This window comes from Coregonus clupeaformis, chromosome 31, assembly GCF_020615455.1.
Source record: "Coregonus clupeaformis isolate EN_2021a chromosome 31, ASM2061545v1, whole genome shotgun sequence".
NCBI lineage: Eukaryota > Metazoa > Chordata > Actinopteri > Salmoniformes > Salmonidae > Coregonus > Coregonus clupeaformis.
The window spans coordinates 9,340,545-9,361,796 of NC_059222.1; the positions used below are offsets into that span (position 1 = coordinate 9,340,545).

The window sequence follows — 21,252 nt, forward strand, 5'->3', positions numbered from 1 at the left end:
CTGAATCGGTGTGGGACAGCCACCTCTGAATCGGTGTGGGACAGCCACCTCTGAATCGGTGGGGGACAGCCACCTCTGAATCGGTGTGGGACAGCCACCTCTGAATCGGTGTGGGACAGCCACCTCTGAATCGGTGTGGGACAGCCACCTCTGAATCGGTGTGGGACAGCCACCTCTGAATCGGTGTGGGACAGCCACCTCTGAATCGGTGTGGGACAGCCACCTCTGAATAGAAATAGGTGTATAAACAATGACTTTGTACTACATTAATTTAACAATAGGTTTGTTGTTGCCTTGGAATGAATTAGAACATATCATGATGTAAAACAAAATCCTACATTTGGAGAGTTAACTGTTTTTTATATAGTTTTTTGGTGGTGGGACAGCAATTACACCACTTCTGTAGAATCACCCATATACATGAATATGTTTACAATATGGGTTCATGGCCAAGTCAGTTGCCTGGCCCTGGGTGGCATGTATAGATTACGATAAGGGGAGCAGGGATGAGGTCAAAATCAGTAACCACAGCACGGCATTTCTAAGGGGTAGGTTAACTTCGTGAGACACCAACTGCAACTTCACACTTTCACCCAAACCACTGTATTTGGTGCATTTTAAGTCAATTTTATTACAATGCATTAGGCTTAAGTAGGCCTACATTTTACTTCATTAAATTATATGATGAGCAACCACACGCAACATTATTTTCTTATGGGTTTTTTTCTGGTCAAATTAACAGTGTGGTAGTGTCAAAAGAGGCCCCCAGTAGACTACATGACGCATATCAGAAGATGTTGGGTCTTCTGCGCAACTTGCCCACACTCACGTGGTTATCTCTCCGCAGCATTCAGAAGGAAAACAACCCGAAGCAAGGAGTAGGCCTACGACCGCAGCAAATTACCATTTAGTTGACCTAATTTAGACAATTGTTGTTAATATTGCCAGAAAACGTCATTTTCTTGCATTTTGACGGTTTATAGTGGTGCAAAAAAATGGTTGACTAACACCTTTACGCAGACCTGTGCCGTGCGCCCTTCCAGGCATTCAACTTTTACGCATAGCACCAGCGCAACGGGTTACAATATGCTCACAAAACACGAAAAGGAGCTGATTGCCAAAATTTGGGACAAAATGATTCCCGTGGCTTCCGACATCGGAGCTGAATGCCTTCTAAGGTAGGCCTAAGTTAATTGTAAATAACATAAAAGCAATAACAAACATCTGAACATAACTTCCTTTTTGATAAGATGCCACTTTCGACATGGTAGGCTAAAAGGTGATACAACTAGGACATTTCGTTGGCAAAAACTGTCTTTGCTTCTGGTATTGGAAAATGTATTTGTGAAAGGTGTTATGGATTTAGAATGAAAACAAAACGTATATGTTTTTTGTATTGGTACATTTTTGTTTATTATATGGTTAGCCTGTTACAATAATTCTGCAATTAAATTGGGTTTATGGTCTATTTACCCAAACTTGGTGGGAATGAAGCCAACAACAGAGGTCTCTCTTGGACCTGTTGTCAGTCACAAATATGATGCCCAATTCCAGACCTATACTTTATCACTGTATCACAGGATGATGACGACATTTCCCGGGACGAAAACATACTTCGCCCACCTGGACATCAGACCCGGGTCCCCACACCTGCGTTCCCACGGGAAGAAGATAGTTCTCGCGATAGCTGAGTGTTCCAAAGACATCAGCTCGATGATGGTCACCCTGGCACCGCTCCAAACACTGCATGCCTACAAACTGAGAATAGACCCCTGCAACTTCAAGGTGCCTTCTCTATTTCTCTTGATGAACTGTTCCATCAGATATTAGCCCTAGAACATCCCTATCCCTACTTATATCATCTGCTGGAACACACTCATTGTGCCTAATAATCTTTACTCCTCCCTGAATTGTGCACTCATTCACTACTCCCCACAAATGTAAAGGCATTGGATTGGTGTTGGCATAGACTGGGAGTTTCCACCATATTTCTTATACCAGTCATTTCATTTAAAATCTATGAAGGGAAGTGAACAAGTGCACTTGTGGTTTATTTTGTGATTTTTTCCTTTGTGTTTTGTTTATTTCTCTCACAGCTTCTTTGTCACTGTATCCTCGTGACTTTGGCCGCTCACATGGGTGATGAGTTCGATCCTGTCGCGCACGCGGCCATGGACAAGTACCTCTCGGCCTTCGCAGCCGTCCTTGCAGAGAAATACAGATAAGGAGCATCATAGCCCCAAAATATAAACCAAATGTTGCTGTTCCATTAACTTATTATAGTGTATTTTATTTGTGTGTTTTTCTTTTGTAATAAAACCTGACAAAAACACATCTGAGTGCTCTTGTGTCGTTAACTCTATAATAAGGAGGAAATCGTTACTTGTTCAGCTGTATTAAGTTATGTAGGTCAGTTGTGACAGAGTTCCCTTTGGGTATAGAAATGTGTAAACTAAACCGTCTGCTGTGGACCATACATTTCTAAATAACAAGTACGTCCCGAGTAGATCCCAAGTGTATATCATTTGTTGAAGTTACAAGCATAAAGTGTATTAAAAATGTATTTTAATTAGGAGGTTTTATTAAACACGTCATTATTGACATCATTGTGGCGCATGGCCACGCGCGTGCCCCTGGCAGAAAGTCAAATGGCATAGTGCGTAAAGGAGATGTTTCCACGTGGACTATCACTGCTTAAAGTAATGTTTTGATGTTCTTGTAGCTATACAGTTGTGCTTTTATATATTGGCACCCTTGCAATTTACAATGGAGTGCAACGGACCAGAATGTTCTGGTTGAATGGGTTATTTTTTATTTTATTGTTTTACCGTGTAGGCACCTGCAATTTACCACAGTTGAGATAAATTACACATCAAGCGAGAATCACCTGCCTCCAACCAAATTAATTTGAATTCTGAATAATTTAGTACAGGCCCTTTTTGTTACTTAAAGTGAAAATCTCAATCACAGTTGTTGTTTTTTGGTCCTGTGCAGTTGTACGTCAAACAAATACACACGATAACCACAATATTTTTTCAATTTCAACTTATTGTAGAAGAAATAGTGAATCGTGCAAGGGTGCCAATATATTACAGCACAACTGAGGCGCATCGGGCTTATGTGAGGCCCATCATGTATGTACATCTAAATAATAAATAACCTTGTTATCATTTGTGTCTCCGTTTGGCAAATGTTGTATTCATCACTGATTTAAATTTGGACTATTGCCACATTTAATACATTAATGTCCTATCATTTTTTTTTTATGTACACGCACGAATGTCAATCATGGCACGAATGACGTTCGAGAGTTTTCCTTTTTGAGCTTCATTTGTCAAAAATGGAAGTGTCTTGCTGTAGGAGATAACACAGATGTTTGTTGCAAATAACAAGTCAGAGGATGGGGAAACTTGTTCCCAATGTGAGGATTGTAACTAAAATATTATTTGTAACGCTTTTAATTAGGTCTAATGAAATCTCAAACAATGGCATCAAATTGCCCTTGTTATTTCAACTATGGAAGTACACTATCAGGAGGCAGGGTTGCAATGAAACCAATGCTATGCCAATGCCATAGCCTACATACTTATTTTGCAATCATAAATAAGAGAGATCTCATTGAAATGCAATGAAAATGATTCACAACCACAAAATGATGGCGAAAGTAATGGAGAGTAGGCCTATATTATTAAAGAGGTCAGCCATATGGATACTTCCGATAGTGTTGCATACAGTACCTTCAGAAAGTATTCATACCCCACATTTTGTTGTGTTACAGCCTAAATTCAAAATCGATTAAATATATTTTGTCTCACTCATCTACACACAATACCCCATTATGACAAAGTGAAAACTTGTTTTTAGATTTTTTTGCAAATGTATAAAAAATGAAAAACAGAAATATATAATTTACATAATTATTCACACCCCTGAGTCAATACTTTGTAGAAGCACTTTTGGCGGCGATTACAGCTGTGAGTCTTTTTGGGTAAGTCTCTAAGAGCTTTGCACACCTGGATTGTACAATATTTGCCCATTATTCTTTTTTAAATTATTCAAAATCTTTCAAGTTGATTGCTGATCATTGCTAGACAGCCATTTCCAAGTCTTGCCATAGATTTTCAAGCCGATTTAAGTCAAAACTGTAACTCGGTCACTCAGAAACATTCAATGTCGTCTTGGTAAGCAACTCCAGTGTAGATTTGGCCTTGTGTTTTAGGTTATTGTCATGCTGAAAGGTGAATTTGTCTCCCACTGTCTGTTGGAAAGCAGACTAAACCATGTTTTCCTCTAGGATTTTGTCTGTTCTTATAGCTGTATTCCGTTTATTTTTACCCAAAAAATCTCCCTAGTCCTTGCCGATGACAAGCATACCCATAACATGATGCAGCCACCACCATACTTGAAAATATGAAGAGTGGTACTCAGTGATGTGTGTTGGATTTGCCCCAAACATAATGCTTTGTATTCAGGACAAAAATTGCATTTCTCGTTTGCAGTATTACTTAAGTGCCTTGTTGCAGACAGAATGCATGTTTTGGAATATTTGTATTCTGTACAGGCTTCCTTCTTTTCACTCTGATGTTTAGGTTACTATTGGAGTAACTACAATGTTGTTCATCCATCCTCAGTTTTCTCAAATCACAACCATTAAACTCTGTAACTGTCTCAAAATCATTGGCCTCATGGTGAAATCCCTGAGCAGTTTCCTTCCTCTCCAGCAACTGAGTTAGGAAGGATGCCTGTATCTTTGTAGTGACTGGGTGTATTGATACACGATCCAAAGTGTAATTAATAATAATATATATATTTTACCCATCTACCAATAGGTGCCCTTCTTTGCGAGACATTGGAAAACCTCCCTGGTCTATGTGGTTGAATCTGTGAAAATTCACTACTCAATTGAGGGACCTTACAACAGATAATTGTATGTGTGGGGTACAGAGATGGGGTAGTCATTTAAAAATCATGTTAACCACTATTATTAAACACGGAATGAGTCCATGCAACTTATTATGTGACTTGTTAAGCAGATTTTGACTCCTGAACTTATTTAGGGTTGCCATAACAAAGGGGTTGAATACTTATTGACTCAATACATTTTAGCTTTTATTTTTGTATTAATTTAAACATAATTCTACAAACAAAATTCCACTTTGACATTATGCATTATTGTGTGGAGATCAGTGACACAACATCTCAATTTAATCAATTTTAAATTCAGGCTATAACACAACAAAATGTGAAAAAAGTAAAAGGGTGTGAATACTTTCTGAATGCACTGTATGTATAGGCTTTAACCTGAGAGTTACCCTCAGAATCTATTTTTGGTTTCAAAGTCAAGGTTTTTTGCTGTTTCACGGAAATCAACCAAAATGAGGACCTATTTAACAATGTTCAATTATGTTTTATCTAAAGCATGATGGGTTATCTACAACCAATCATATTCACTTTTTCGTTTTGGGGGTGGAGTGCGTAAATACCATAAAAATAAAGATTTTTCCGAATTTGTTCATGATTCCGATTCTCACTAGAAACTAAGCTAAATCATTATGAGCAACCATGGTTGAGTGGACAGATGAAGAGCGCGCGGCCATCTCCTACATCTTCTCTTCTAGACTATGACGACGTTGGCCCAAAGTCCCTGTCAAGGTAAAACAAGAAACTTAGGTTTACTTTAATTTGGATTGTTAGTCCGCTTAATCTTCATCCTCTTCGTCATTTTCTGTTGTTGTTCAGCCTCACTCTGTTCTCTCCGCTCCCCTCAGGTGTCTGATCGTGTACCACTGGACCCAGAGGTATTTTGGGGGCTTCGGCAACCTGTACAACGCAGAGGCCATCATGAACAACCCTCTGATTGCTAAGCACGGCACCACGGTGCTGCGCGGTCTGGACAGAGCTCTGAAGAATATGGATGACATCAAGAACACCTACGCCGAGCTGAGTATTCTGCACTCCGAGAAACTGCACGTGGATCCGACAACTTCAAGGTAAGATACAAAAGTACATTGAAGTTCAATTAATGAATGTTTTTTTTGTGTGTGCAAAGTATAAAGTATATCATTACACCACTCGATCAAGCTACCCCCAAATACATTCTAAACATCTCACTTCTGCTTTGGTTCGTTTTCTTTCACAGCTGTTATCTGACTGTCTGACCATCGTCATTGCCGCGAAGATGGGTAACACCTTCACCCCCGAGTATCAGGCATCCTTCCAGAAGTTCTTGTCCGTGGTGGTGTCTGCTCTGGGCAAACAGTACCACTAGAGTCAGTCTCCATATAGCTGACAGAGGAGACAGCCTGTGTGCTCATGTGTTTCACTCTTCAATGAAGAAATACAATAAGAATAGAAGCATCTGTTTGTTGATCATGTGTGTTCCTTTTACACGTGCGTAATTATATCCATGTAAGCCTAGACAAATTACACTTTAAGCATAGCTAATAGAATAAGACACATTTAAAGGGTTCAATGGTTATTTCATATATAGATGTTAGATCTACACATTATAAACATTTGAATTCAATAATACATTAGACAACATGAACAAGTTAGCGAATGGATGCACATTGCCTACAAGCCAACAGAGTTGGCCAGGCTGAATCGTACTGTTGCTGGCTGTAAAACACGTGACAAACATTAATATGACTATTAATGCATAAAACATACAAAAACAAAACTATGAAGTGATACACCTCTATGTCTTGACTGAGAAGAAAAAGTGGGCTATAAAACGCACATCAATGCACCATGGATGGATTGCGCAATTTCAACGTTTTTGTCTTTAACAGTTAATATGCACTTTTCAAAAGTATTTACTTTAAATTTACATGAGTGTACTGTAGCTGTTGTCATATTGATATCCGTCATGCAAAACAGTATATTCCAGAAACTTTTAATCCCCTGTTAAGTTTGTTTTTCGTTTTGTTTGATACAATTGACCTCCACTTGTAGGCTAAATTTAGAAAAAGCTAGTTTGTTTGGTGCAGGAAACTACCCCATATTCATTAAAAAAAAAAAAAAAGTTTTACACATTGGCCAAAGTTTTTTTTTCTCTATATAAGGGGATGAGATTCAAGATTCCTATACCAGATCCATACATGATTAAGGTCAGCAGGTAGCCTACATGACGTGACCCACATCAACCTGTTCCATGTTGGCCCCTGCAGCAGCTGGCCTGGCCTCTCCAGCTGTGACCTACGAGGGGTTTCAGAAGATAAGAATGGCAACACCTAGTGTTATCTTTAACCACATACAGTAGGCCCGGACAAGATCTGCCAAAGTCTATGTGTGAAAGGCGTATATATGCGTCTTACATTTATTTAATGAAAGCATCCCAATAAAATGTATAACCATATGTCTCTCCACTGTGGCTATACTGTTCCCAAGCAGATTATTCCTCATCATCACACAGGCAGATGTAGAAGGCAGCTGCCACATAACTAACACCTTCATAAAGAAAGTTACATAACATATCCTCAGTATCACGATATCAGGCACTTCATTCTAGAAATCATTCTATTCGTTGAGAACCTATCGAATGTTGGTCTTCATTCTGTTTGTTCCCCATCTGCTAATATCAAGTCACCACTCCTCTGTTAGCAACTCAATCAATTATAAAACGGTCACTTTTCTATTTTCATAAGAACAGACCAATCGTTATACTTAGGTTATTGTCAAATAGCAAGCAGCAGTAAGTCTTCATCATCATTATATTGTGTAAGATATATTATTGCATTATAACAGATCATATCTGTTTCATAGTAAGATATCGAAGTCCCAATTTTATGAAAAGAGGCTACATTTTTTGATAAATGTTTCTAGGCTATATTTAGCTCTAATAGATATGGCGGCAACGCCTGGCAACGCCTGGCAATGAACTTGGGTAATGAAGCCTATGTCAAACGTATAGGGATTTGCTGTGTTACCATATATAGCCAAAAGCGATAAGACAAAAAAAAAAAAAAAAAGACAACACCCTCAATTCACCGAACTGATGTTCCATCTCACTCATCATTTCACAAAATTATCTCCTCATAGCCAATAGAAACCGAGTAGAGGTGGGGCTTGGTGACATATATGTCTTGGGCCATAAAAGAGGTGTCAGGATCCATCTAACTTCAGACCCATCTAAAGCTTCATTCATCCTCTGAATAGCTTGTGTGGTATAGCAGAACCTCTTGCCAAAATGAGCCTATCAGCTAAGGAAAAAGTCATCGTCAAAGACTTCTTTGCGAAGGTCTCCAGCAGGTCGGATGAGATCGGCGCCGAGGCTCTCGCCAGGTAAATATTGGGAGACTTTATCATCAGTTAGGCTACAATGGGGTCGAGTCTATCGAAAATCATTCGATTTATGGAAATTGTATTAGACGTTATTGTATTAAATAACTCTAATAGAATATGATCTAACGGGCCTATATGTATTTCTAAAAATACAAACCAATCCCTGAAACTGACTGCAAAAATAATGATTCAATGCATCCCTTATCAGATACAAAATATTCGACAGAGCAATTACCCAATTACCACTTACCCTAACCAATCCTTTCTCTCCTTCCTCCATGCAGGCTGATCGTGGTGTACCCCCAGACCAAGTCTTACTTCGCTCACTGGAAGGACCTGAGCCCCAACGGCGCTCCGGTTAGGAAGCACGGCATCACGGTCATGGGTGGCGTGTACGAGGCCGTGAGCAAGATCGATGACCTGGCTGGTGGTCTCCTGACCCTGAGCGAGCTGCACGCCTTCATGCTTAGAGTTGACCCTGTCAACTTCAAGGTAATTATCACGAACTATAGCCAACATAGTCATATGCTCTATAGGCGTATGGGCCATGTATTAGCTTACCTATAACGTTTGCAGAAGGTGTCGTTGCACTTTTGTCAGTATAATCAAACTGACTCTTTGCTCTGTTTGTCCCTCGTCAGATTCTGTCCCACTGCATCCTGGTGGTCTTGTCCATGATGTTCGCGGAGGAGTTCACCCCTCAGATCCATGTTGCCGTGGACAAGTTCCTGGCCCTGCTGGCCCTGGCTCTGGCTGAGAAGTACCGCTAAAGGACCAATCAGCACCAACACACACCAACACGCCAGCACTCACACCTGCTGTGGTCCTCAGTGTGGAAATAAATGGTCTTCTTTATTGAGAAATAAAAAGTTACATCAAAATGTAATAATTATATCCTTAATATGTTTACTTTTGAATAATGTTATAATTAGGTTGGTAAAAATACCATAACATATAGAAAACAGCAATGTTACACTGCACATAATGTAACCAATTACTTGTCACATGATTATTCAAAGCAACTTCAACCATTTATTACATCTTAAAACAGAAAATGCCATGGAATATGTTGCAATTCCCCTACAGACACTCAATTGAAATATAAAAAGGGTGATTTTTGCAGTTTCCCTGTGTTGTACTGCTTCTGCTTCTCTGCTTCACTTAAGTTGGCCATACCTGACAAAAGTAACACAGTAGGATTTGGTTAAGATACTGTAACAATACTGAATGCTTATTTGTGTTGATAGCATATTTGTATGAACTTTGATAATAACTTACATATACACAAAGTTCAATGGTGTTACTGATAGTCACTGGTGTTACCAGCAGCAGTAGAAACAAAAGTGAGGAGCAGTAACACCAGTGATAACCAAGATAAAGTCCACAGTCACTCTTACCAGAATTCATCAATCATACAAACATCTATAAATTGTGTGATTTCATTTTTCCCCCCTACAAATTATATTCCCTTTGCATAACAATGACAAACACCAATGACATTTGATTTAACACATGAATTTACCAAAGATATCTTTAAATTGGTGAGAATATGAAAAGAGTGTGCAGAACCACCATGTGCTTCCATAAATGCTGCTCCTCCAATGAGCCATTTGCCATAGGAAGTAATTCTCAAGGAAGTTGTGTGTTTTCAAAACTGAAATTTATTTGAAGCGATAACACCAATGAAAATAAATTGAGGGACAGGTATTCCTACAAGTTATTTAAACTATTTTCTAATAATTTTAGTTTTTTGGTTATCTATTCAGTACATCTAATGCTTTTATTTAATTCATGGCATTCAAAACAATATATACACTATCGTTCAAATGTTTGGGGCCACTTAGAAATGTCCTTGTTTTCGAAAGAAAAGCAATTTTTTTGTCCATTAAAATAACATCAAATTGATCAGAAATACAGTGTAGACATTGTTAATGTTGTAAATGGCTATTGTAGCTGGAAACGGCTGATTTTTTATGGAATATCTACATAGGCGTACAGAGGCCCATTATCAGCAACCATCAGTCCTGTGTTCCAATGGCAAGTTGTGTTTGCTAATCCCAGTTTATCATTTTAAAAGGCTAATTTATCATTAGAAAACCCTTTTGTAATTATGTTAGTACAGCTGAAAACTGTTGTGCTGATTAAAGAAGCAATAAAACTGGCCTTCTTGAGACTAGTTGAGTATCTGGAGCATCAGCAATTGTGGGTTCGATTACAGGCTCAAAATGGCCAGAAACAAATAACTTTCTTCTGAAACTCATCAGTCTATTCTTGTTCTGAGAAATGAAGGCTATTCCATGCGAGAAATTGCCAAGGAACTGAAGATCTCGTTCAACGCTGTGTACTACTCCCTTCACAGAACAGAGCAAACTGGCTCTAACCAGAATAGAAAGAGGAGTGGGAGGCCCCGGTGCACAACTGAGCAAGAGGACAAATACATTAGAGTGTCTAGTTTGAGAAACAGACACCTCACAGGTCCTCAACTGGCAGTTTCATTAAATAGTACCCGCAAAACACCAGTCTCAACGTCAAAAGTGAAGAGGCGGCTCCGGGATGCTGACCTTCTAGGCAGAGTTGCAAAGAAAAAGCCATATCTCAGCCTGCCCATCTTAATCTTTTATTTGTATTGGTCAGTCTGAGATATGGCTTTTTCTTTGCAACTCTGCCTAGAAGGTCAGCATCCCAGAGTCGCCTCTTCACTGCCTAGAAGGTCAGCATCCCGGAGAAAATTAATTTTCTTTCGAAAACAAGGACATTTCTAAGTGACCCCAAACTTTTGAACGGTGGTGTATATATTTTTAAATTACTAAAAACATGTCACTACACCTCCACACATCACCATTGGGACAAGACAATTTGCTAGCCCCCAGTGTTTTCTACAATTCATAAAAATAGATGTTTTGCAATAATATGTTTTCCTATTCAATAACAGTTTAATAAAACAAAAAAAAGTATCATTTGTCATTAGGGGTTCACAGCGAAGACTTTAAACTTTGTAAAGGTTTTTCCTCATGCTGAACAAATTTGCCTCAAGGACCCATAAGGCTAGATTTTCCTCCATCTTGGACATTTTGGAAAACCTTTGAAAAACGTATTCACATGAACCATAAATCCAAATGACACCATTCGGTATGTAGGCCCACGGTACATCTCTTAACTTAGTTTGAAAAAGCTAAGCGATTGGTTAAGAGATGGTTGAAGTATTCAGGAAATCAGATTTTTCGTGTCCATTTAAATCCTTTGTAAATCCACTCCACAATGGCCTATTAACTATTTAGGATCATCAAAAACATTACCATGATGAACCATGTTGCTTGGCATTGATATCTTAAACAATAAGGAAACTATTAACAATATTTATTCTACATTTATAGCTAGAGTTCTTGTCAGACCATTTCTTAAGGCCAGGCACCACATCCTAATAGGGTATTTTTTCCCCCCTTAATCATATCACAATCAACTTTTACCAGTTGAATGTAGACTAGGGCTGTCAAACGATTCAAATAATTAATCGAGTTATTGGCATTAGTTAATCAAGGTTAATCTAAATTTAAGATTTTTTTCAAAGTTGGCCCTAAATAAACAATTTTCCATTTAAAAAGCAGTGCATTGTTATAGGCATACTATGTTTTGATTGTAAGGGGAAAAACACAAAATAATGTGTATCAGAAAGTTTTAATGGCATTTTCACCATAAACAACCCAAAAGTCACTGTAACATACATACAGCTAGCTAGCAATGAATGCTCCCAATGTTAAAGTAGGCCTTCTCCCTCTTATCAATGTTCTTGAAGTTTAACACTTGCACGTGCATGCACACACACACAAACACACACACTCAAGTACTGTTAAAGCTTCAAACATTTTAAATGAGTGTTCTCCCAATTTCTGATTGGAGGGGAAAATAACTATAGGAAAAAAGAACTGGCTCTATGGATACAAAGAACAAAGAGCTTTTAAACCTGTCCAACAATATTATGGATTCCACAGAAGACAATAACAACAGATAAGCCAGGTCTGAGTTCATGTCAAATATAATACAGCTATTAGATCTACCTAGGCTACTTATCCATGTTCTTCAACATGAACTAGTCACAAGCTGCTACTACTAGAATTGGGATCATTTGCTTAAATCTTCTGACCTGTGCACTACAACAAAAACAGTAGCTAAATGGAATGATGTCCTGTTCTGATGAAAATAATTGTAGGAAGTTAGCTGAATCAAGAGGCATTTAGCCATGGCATAGTAAACATTATTTTGGTTAGCTAGCTAGCTAATGTTAGCATAACTAGACAGCTACTTTTGTACAAATGATGTTTTTGCTGTTATCTAAAGAAATGCCTGGGAATGTGTTTATGATTGAACTTTCTGTAAGTTTTCCTTCAAAATTGTTGCTCAAAGCTGCATGCATAGTGCACCACAATAGAGACAGACAGCGCTACTGAGAGTGCACATTAACTGCACACAGCACGAGCTCAGACAGAGACACTTCTCAGGACATGGAAAACTCCATTGGAATCATATTGTCAATGGGCGGTGCGATGCATTCTGGGTACACACTGACAAGGAGAACTCTCCTTCAAGCAGTCAATGGGAAAAAACATTTACAACATATCAACAATTCCCTCTGGGCAAGTCTGGAGAATATATCTAAGGATAACCACACAAAATGTGGTGAATGCAGATGCTTCTGAAGCTGAGAAAAATGAGTTGGTGTGTGAGAAGAGTCTGGCTTTTGGGAAATGGCAGTTAAAGACAAGTACACTGAATTTAGACTACCAAATGCCAAACGCCTATTTAGACCCAATCACTTCAAAGTAAGTTACTAAATATAGTCCAGTTTGTAATATTCTCTATGAAATGGGCTTTTAAATTAAATGCAATTTGAATCTTTGAAAAGTCAATTTTAAAGGGACATTTCACCAACTTCATATTCATAATCTAAAGCACCACCCCAACATCAACATACAGTGGGGAAAAAAAGTATTTAGTCAGCCACCAATTGTGCAAGTTCTCCCACTTAAAAAGATGAGAGAGGCCTGTAATTTTCATAATAGGTACACGTCAACTATGACAGACAAAATGAGGAAAAAAATTCCAGAAAATCACATTGTAGGATTTTTTATGAATTTATTTGCAAATTATGGTGGAAATTAAGTATTTGGTCAATAACAAACGTTTCTCAATACTTTGTTATATACCCTTTGTTGGCAATGACACAGGTCAAACGTTTTCTGTAAGTCTTCACAAGGTTTTCACACACTGTTGCTGGTATTTTGGCCCATTCCTCCATGCAGATCTCCTCTAGAGCAGTGATGTTTTGGGGCTGTCGCTGGGCAACACGGACTTTCAACTCCCTCCAAAGATTTTCTATGGGGTTGAGATCTGGAGACTGGCTAGGCCACTCCAGGACCTTGAAATGCTTCTTACGAAGCCACTCCTTCGTTGCCCGGGCGGTGTGTTTGGGATCATTGTCATGCTGAAAGACCCAGCCACGTTTCATCTTCAATGCCCTTGCTGATGGAAGGAGGTTTTCACTCAAAATCTCACGATACATGGCCCCATTCATTCTTTCCTTTACACGGATCAGTCGTCCTGGTCCCTTTGCAGAAAAACAGCCCCAAAGCATGATGTTTCCACCCCCATGCTTCACAGTAGGTATGGTGTTCTTTGGATGCAACTCAGCATTCTTTGTCCTCCAAACACGACGAGTTGAGTTTTTACCAAAAAGTTATATTTTGGTTTCATCTGACCATATGACATTCTCCCAATCCTCTTCTGGATCATCCAAATGCACTCTAGCAAACTTCAGACGGGCCTGGATATGTACTGGGTTAAGCAGGGGGACACGTCTGGCACTGCAGGATTTGAGTCCCTGGCGGCGTAGTGTGTTACTGATGGTAGGCTTTGTTACTTTGGTCCCAGCTCTCTGCAGGTCATTCACTAGGTTCCCCCGTGTGGTTCTGGGATTTTTGCTCACCGTTCTTGTGATCATTTTGACCCCACGGGGTGAGATCTTGCGTGGAGCCCCAGATCGAGGGAGATTATCAGTGGTCTTGTATGTCTTCCATTTCCTAATAATTGCTCCCACAGTTGATTTCTTCAAACCAAGCTGCTTACCTATTGCAGAATCAGTCTTCCCAGCCTGGTGCAAGTCTACAATTTTGTTTCTGGTGTCCTTTGACAGCTCTTTGGTCTTGGCCATAGTGGAGTTTGGAGTGTGACTGTTTGAGGTTGTGGACAGGTGTCTTTTATACTGATAACAAGTCAAACAGGTGCCATTAATACAGGTAACGAGTGGAGGACAGAGGAGCCTCTTAAAGAAGAAGTTACAGGTCTGTGAGAGCGAGAAATCTTGCTTGTTTGTAGGTGACCAAATACTTATTTTCCACCATAATTTGCAAATAAATTCATTAAAAATCCTACAATGTGATTTTCTGGATTTTTTTTCCTCAATTTGTCTGTCATAGTTGACGTGTACCTATGATGAAAATTACAGGCCTCTCTCATCTTTTTAAGTGGGAGAACTTGCACAATTGGTGGCTGACTAAATACTTTTTTTCCCCACTGTATGTGAAAATGGCACGTTTCTATGTTATTTCCAATGACATCATAGGTGTGCATTATGCGATTTTAACCTATTATGAGTAGGCATTCCTCTATATTTTTGATGGTGGTCCTCTGTAGGTCAGCTGGTAGAGCATGGCGCTTGTAACGCCAAGGTAGTGGGTTCGATCCCCGGGACCACCCATACACAAAAATGTATGCACACATGACTGTAAGTCGCTTTGGATAAAAGCGTCTGCTAAATGGCATATTTTTTATTTTATTTATGACTACAAAACATTGAAATGCGCTATTTTCACATATGTTGGTGTTGAGGTGGTGCTGGAGATGATGAATATGAAGTAAAATAAAATTGAAATGTCCCTTTAAAGTGGTTAAATTTATTAAAATGTTGATGATGGTAGTATGATAAACTAAAGGAAATATACATTTTCGTCAAGTTTTGGACAGTTTTATGTTTACTTTTTGAAAAAACTAATATTAATTGACCAAAATTCCAACAAATCTCAAAACTGATAGGTAGATGCAAAAATGTCATACAGTGGGGAGAACAAGTATTTGATACACTGCCGATTTTGCAGGTTTTCCTACTTACAATGCATGTAGAGGTCTGTAATTTTTTTTCATAGGTACACTTCAACTGTGAGAGACGGAATCTAAAACAAAAATCCAGAAAATCACATTGTATGATTTTTAAGTAATTAATTTGCATTTTATTGCATGACATAAGTATTTGATCACCTACCAACCAGTAAGAATTCCGGCTCTCACAGACCTGTTAGTTATTCTTTAAGAAGCCCTCCTGTTCTGCACTCATTACCTATATTAACTCCACCTGTTTGAACTTGTTACCTGTATAAAAGACACCTGTCTACACACTCAATCAAACAGACTCCAACCTCTCCATAATGGCCAAGACCAGAGAGCTGTGTAAGGACATCAGGGATAAAATTGTAGACCTGCACAAGGTTGGGATGGGCTACAGGACAATAGGCAAGCAGCTTGGTGAGAAGGCAACAACTGTTGGCGCAATTATTAGAAAATGGAAGAAGTTCAAGATGACGGTCAATCACCCTCGGTCTGGGGCTCCATGCAAGATCTCACCTCGTGGGGCATCAATGATCATGAGGAAGGTGAGGGATCAGCCCAGAACTACACGGCAGGACCTGGTCAATGACCTGAAGAGAGCTGGGACCACAGTTTCAAAGAAAACCATTAGTAACACACTACGCAGTCATGGATTAAAATCCTGCAGCGCACGCAAGGTCCCCCTGCTCAAGCCAGCGCATGTCCAGGCCCATCTGAAGTTTGCCAATGACCATCTGGATGATCCAGAGGAGGAATGGGAGAAGGTCATGTGGTCTGATGAGACAAAAATATAGCTTTTTGGTCTAAACTCCACTCGCCGTGTTTGGAGGAAGAAGAAGGATGAGTACAACCCCAAGAACACCATCCCAACCGTGAAGCATGGAGGTGGAAACATCATTATTTGGGGATGCTTTTCTGCAAAGGGGACAGGACGACTGCACCGTATTGAGGGGAGGATGGATGGGGCCATGTATCGCGAGATCTTGGCCAACAACCTCCTTCCCTCAGTAAGAGCATTGAAGATGGGTCGTGGCTGGGTCTTCCAGCATGACAACGACCGAAACACACAGCCAGGGCAACTAAGGAGTGGCTCCGTAAGAAGCATCTCAAGGTCCTGGAGTGGCCTAGCCAGTCTCCAGACCTGAACCCATTACAACATCTTTGGAGGGAGCTGAAAGTCCGTATAGCCCAGCGACAGCCCCGAAACCTGAAGGATCTGGAGAAGGTATGGAGGAGTGGGCCAAAATCCCTGCTGCAGTGTGTGCAAACCTGGTCAAGACCTACAGGAAACGTATGATCTCTGTAATTGCAAACAAAGGTTTCTGTACCAAATATTAAGTTCTGCTTTTCTGATGTATCAAATACTTATGTCATGCAATAAAATGCAAATTAATTACTTAAAAATCATACAATGTGATTTTCTGGATTTTTGTATTAGATTCCGTCTCTCACAGTTGAAGTGTACCTATGATATGTTCTCTGATTACAGACCTCTACATTTACATTTACATTTGACATGCTTTGTAAGTAGGAAAACCTGCAAAATCGGCAGTGTATCAAATACTTGTTCTCCCCACTGTACCAATACATATACAGTGAGGGTAAAAGTATTTGATCCCCTGCTGATTTTGTACGTTTGCCCACTGACAAAGACATGATCAGTCTATAATTTTAATGGTAGGTTTATTTGAACAGTGAGAGACAGAATAACAACAACAAAATCCTGAAAAATGCATGTCAGAAATATTATAAATTGATTTGCATTTTAATGAGGGAAATAAGTATTTGACCCCTCTGCAAAACATGACTTAGTACTTGGTGGCAAAACCCTTGTTGGCAATCACAGAGGTCAGATGTTTCTTGTAGTTGGCCACCAGGTTTGCACACATCTCAGGAGGCATTTTGTCCCACTCCTCTTTGCAGATCTTCTCCAAGTCATTAAGGTTTCGAGGCTGACGTTTGGCAACTCGAACCTTCAGCTCCCTCCACAGATTTTCTATGGAATTAAGGTCTGGAGACTGGCTAGGCCACTCCAGGACCTTAATGTGCTTCTTCTTGAGCCACTCCTTTGTTGCCTTGGCCGTGTGTTTTGGGTCATTGTCATGCTGGAATACCCATCCACAACCCATTTTCAATGCCCTGGCTGAGGGAAGGAGGTTCTCACCCAAGATTTGACGGTACATGGCCCCGTCCATCGTCCCTTTGATGCAGTGAAGTTGTCCTGTCCCCTTAGCAGAAAAACACCCCCAAAGCATAATGTTTCCACCTCCATGTTTGACGGTGGGGATGGTGTTCTTGGGGTCATAGGCAGCATTCCTCCTCCTCCAAACACGGCGAGTTGAGTTGATGGCAAAGAGCTCGATTTTGGTCTCATCTGACCACAACACTTTCACCCAGTTCTCCTCTGAATCATTTAGATGTTCATTGGCAAACTTCAGATGGGCCTGTATATGTGCTTTCTTGAGCAGGGGGACCTTGCGGGCGCTGCAGGATTTCAGTCCTTCACGGTGTAGTGTGTTACCAATTGTTTTCTTGGTGACTATGGTCCCAGCTGCCTTGAGATCCTTGACAAGATCCTCCCGTGTAGTTCTGGGCTGATTCCTCACCGTTCTCATGATCATTGCAACTCCACGAGGTGAGATCTTGCATGGAGCCCCAGGCCGAGGGAGTTTGACAGTTCTTTTGTGTTTCTTCCATTTGCGAATAATCGCACCAACTGTTGTAACCTTCTCACCAAGCTGCTTGGCGATGGTCTTGTAGCCCATTCCAGCCTTGTGTAGGTCTACAATCTTATCCCTGACATCATTGGAGAGCTCTTTGGTCTTGGCCATGGTGGAGAGTTTCTGTGGACAGGCGTCTTTTATACAGGTAACAAGCTGAGATTAGGAGCACTCCCTTTAAGAGTGTGCTCCTAATCTCAGCTCGTTACCTGTATAAAAGACACCTGGGAGCCAGAAATCTTTCTGATTGAGAGAGGGTCAAATACTTATTTCCCTCATTAAAATGCAAATCAATTTATAACATTTTTGACATGCGTTTTTCTGGATTTTGTTGTTGTTATTCTGTCTCTCACTGTTCAAATAAACCTACCATTAAAAGTATAGACTGACCATGTCTTTGTCAGTTGGCAAACGTACAAAATCAGCAGGGGATCAAATACTTTTTTTTCATATTGTACCAGTACACTAACGCTCAAAATATTTCACAAATCTTAAAATTAGTCAAATTGACCCCCAGAATTGGTATATAAACTCAATACATTAGGTAATGACTTCAATAATTATTACCTGCTGCATTCAAAGATAACCAACCTACAGCACTAGACTAAACTTCACTTGGGTCATTCTTGTGGTATTTATAGATAAACATGTAATGCTTTCACTGACTGCACATAAAGGAAGATAGTTCCTACATGATAGAGTGCTTGCTTTGTTATCCAACTAATTTTATGTCCTTTCTGTCATCCTGTGAACCCCGTTCATTGCTGCTCGCAGCTCTTTTTTGTTGTTGCAATTTAGTGTTTTACATGGTGCCAAAGTCCAGGGACAACATTACCACCACAATTCAATAATTCAATTACACAGTAAATGAGAATCACATGCTCCAACCAAATTAATTTGAGTTCTGAATAATTTTGTCCAGGCCATTTTTTGACCTCGAAGTGAAAAATCTCAATTTCAGTTTTTATTTTGGTCAGGTATGTAATACAGTCTACCAAAGTATAAATAACCCTGATATCATTTTGTGTCTCTGTCTGCTAAATTTTTTGATTCAACGCTGATTTAAATGTTGATTATTGGCACATTCAATAAATGAATGTCCTATCAATTAAAATAATTACCACGCATGTTTTTCATGGCACGAATGACGTTCGAGAACTTTACTATCATCAAGGAGCTTCATTTGGAGTCACAAATGGGTGGAGGGTCTTGTTGTAGAAGATAACACAGATGCGTGTTTATTTCAGAGAGCACATCAGCGGAAAACATGGTCCTGATTTTGATGATTGGAACTAAAAGTTAATTTGTAATGCTTTTAATTAGGCCTAATGAAATCTCAAACGATGGCATCAAATTTATCTGAATTTACAGCTGTCACGTACGTTGAAGGACGGGTCAGACCAAGGCGCAGCGTGAAATGCATACATGTTTATTATTCAAAATAAACACACAAACAAAAACAACAAACAACGTAACGTGAAGTCCTCAGGCTAAACACAATACAAGCCTACACACGGAACAAGATCCCACAACAACTGATTGCCAACAGGCTACTTAAGTATGATCCCCAATCAGAGACAACGAGCGACAGCTGCCTCTGATTGGGAATCACACCCGGCCAAACATAGAAACAAACAACCTAGAATGAGAACATAGAAATAACAACATAGAACTCCACACGCTGACTCAACATACTAGAGTCCCATAAGTCAGGGCGTGACACCCCCCCAAAGGTGCGGACTCTGACCGCACAAACCTGACATAACAGGGTAGGGTCCGGGTGGGCATTCCGCCTCGGAGGCGGATCCGGCTCCGGGCGTGACGACCACATTCTCTCAGCCTCCCCGTTGCGCCCCTGGTCTGGTCTGGACCTCGGCGCGCTGCTTCCCCTCTCCTTCCTCCCACGATGCACCAAGCCCTGTCTGGGCCCTGGTGTGGGAGACCCCGAACCTGGAGAGGGGCTGACGTCTGGGTCTGGACTGGAGCCGCTGACCGGAGCTGGACTGGGCACCGGTGGAGCGGACTGCTCTGGCTCCGGAGTGGAGCTGCTGACCGGAGCTGGACTTGGCACCGGTGGAGCGGACTGCTCTGGTTCCGGAGTGGAGCTGCTGACCGGAGCTGGACTGGACCCCGGTGGAACGGACTGCTCTGGCTCCGGAATGGAGCCGCTGACCGGAGCTGGACTCGGCACTGGTGGAGCGGACTGCTCTAGCTCCGGAGTGGAGCAGCTGACCGGAGCTGGAATGGACCCCGGTGGAGCGGAATTCTCTGGCTCCGGAGTGGAACTGCTGACCGGAGCTGGACTGGGCACCGGTGGAGCGGACTGCTCTGGGTCCGGAGTGGAGCTGCTGATCGGAGCTGGATCAGGCACCGGTGGAGCGGACTGCTCTGGCTCCGGAGTGGAGCAGCTGACCGGTGCCGGACCAGGCACCGGTGGAACGGGCACGGGCCGTGCCGGACTGGACACACGCACCACTGGTCTGGTGCGAGGAGCAGGCACGGGCCGGACCGGACTAGGAACACACAACACTGGCTTGGTGCGAGGAGCAGGGACGGGCCGGGCCGGACTGGCGACACGCACCATTGGCTTGGTGCGGGGAGCAGGCACGGGCCGTACCGGACTGGGAACACGCACCATTGGCTTGGTGCGAGGAACCAGAACAGGCTGGACCGGACTGGGAACACGCACCACTGGTCTGGTGCGAGGAGCAGGAATGGGCCGGGCCGGACTGGCGAAACGCACCACTGGCCTGGTGCGAGGAACAGGAATGGCCGGGCCGGACTGGGAACACGCACCACTAGTCTGGTGCGAGGAGCAGGAACGGGCCGGGCCGAACTGGCGACACGCACCACTGGCCTGGTGCGAGGAACAGGAACGGCCGGGCCGGACTGGGAACACGCACCACTAGTCTGGTGTGAGGAGCAGGAATGGGCCGGGCCGGACTGGTGACACACACCACTGGCTTGGTACGGGGAGCAGGTACGGGCCGTACAGGACTGGTGAGGTGCACTGGTGACACAGTGCGTAGAACCGGAGCAGGATATACTGGACCTTGGAGGCGTACTGGAGGTCTGGAGTGTACAGCTGGCACAA

The 21,252-nt window shown here is 41.4% G+C and overlaps 2 protein-coding genes and 1 pseudogene across 2 annotated transcripts; all 3 read left to right on the forward strand.

Annotated features, from left to right (window-relative positions):
• The first annotated feature begins 803 nt into the window (after positions 1-803).
• zgc:163057 (Hemoglobin subunit alpha-D-like) lies at positions 804-3,170 on the forward strand. The gene is made up of 3 exons (XM_041859403.2): positions 804-1,178; positions 1,581-1,785; positions 2,097-3,170. The coding sequence occupies exons 1-3, from the start codon at positions 1,087-1,089 to the stop codon at positions 2,223-2,225; spliced, it is 426 nt and encodes a 141-aa protein (XP_041715337.1). The 5' UTR covers positions 804-1,086; the 3' UTR covers positions 2,226-3,170.
• A 2,147-nt stretch (positions 3,171-5,317) lies between these two features.
• LOC121547494 lies at positions 5,318-6,991 on the forward strand (annotated as a pseudogene).
• A 1,109-nt stretch (positions 6,992-8,100) lies between these two features.
• Positions 8,101-9,184, forward strand: LOC121547493 (hemoglobin subunit alpha-2-like). Its single transcript, XM_041858810.1, has 3 exons — positions 8,101-8,283; positions 8,568-8,775; positions 8,925-9,184. The coding sequence occupies exons 1-3, from the start codon at positions 8,189-8,191 to the stop codon at positions 9,051-9,053; spliced, it is 432 nt and encodes a 143-aa protein (XP_041714744.1). The 5' UTR covers positions 8,101-8,188; the 3' UTR covers positions 9,054-9,184.
• The last annotated feature ends 12,068 nt before the right edge of the window (positions 9,185-21,252 follow it).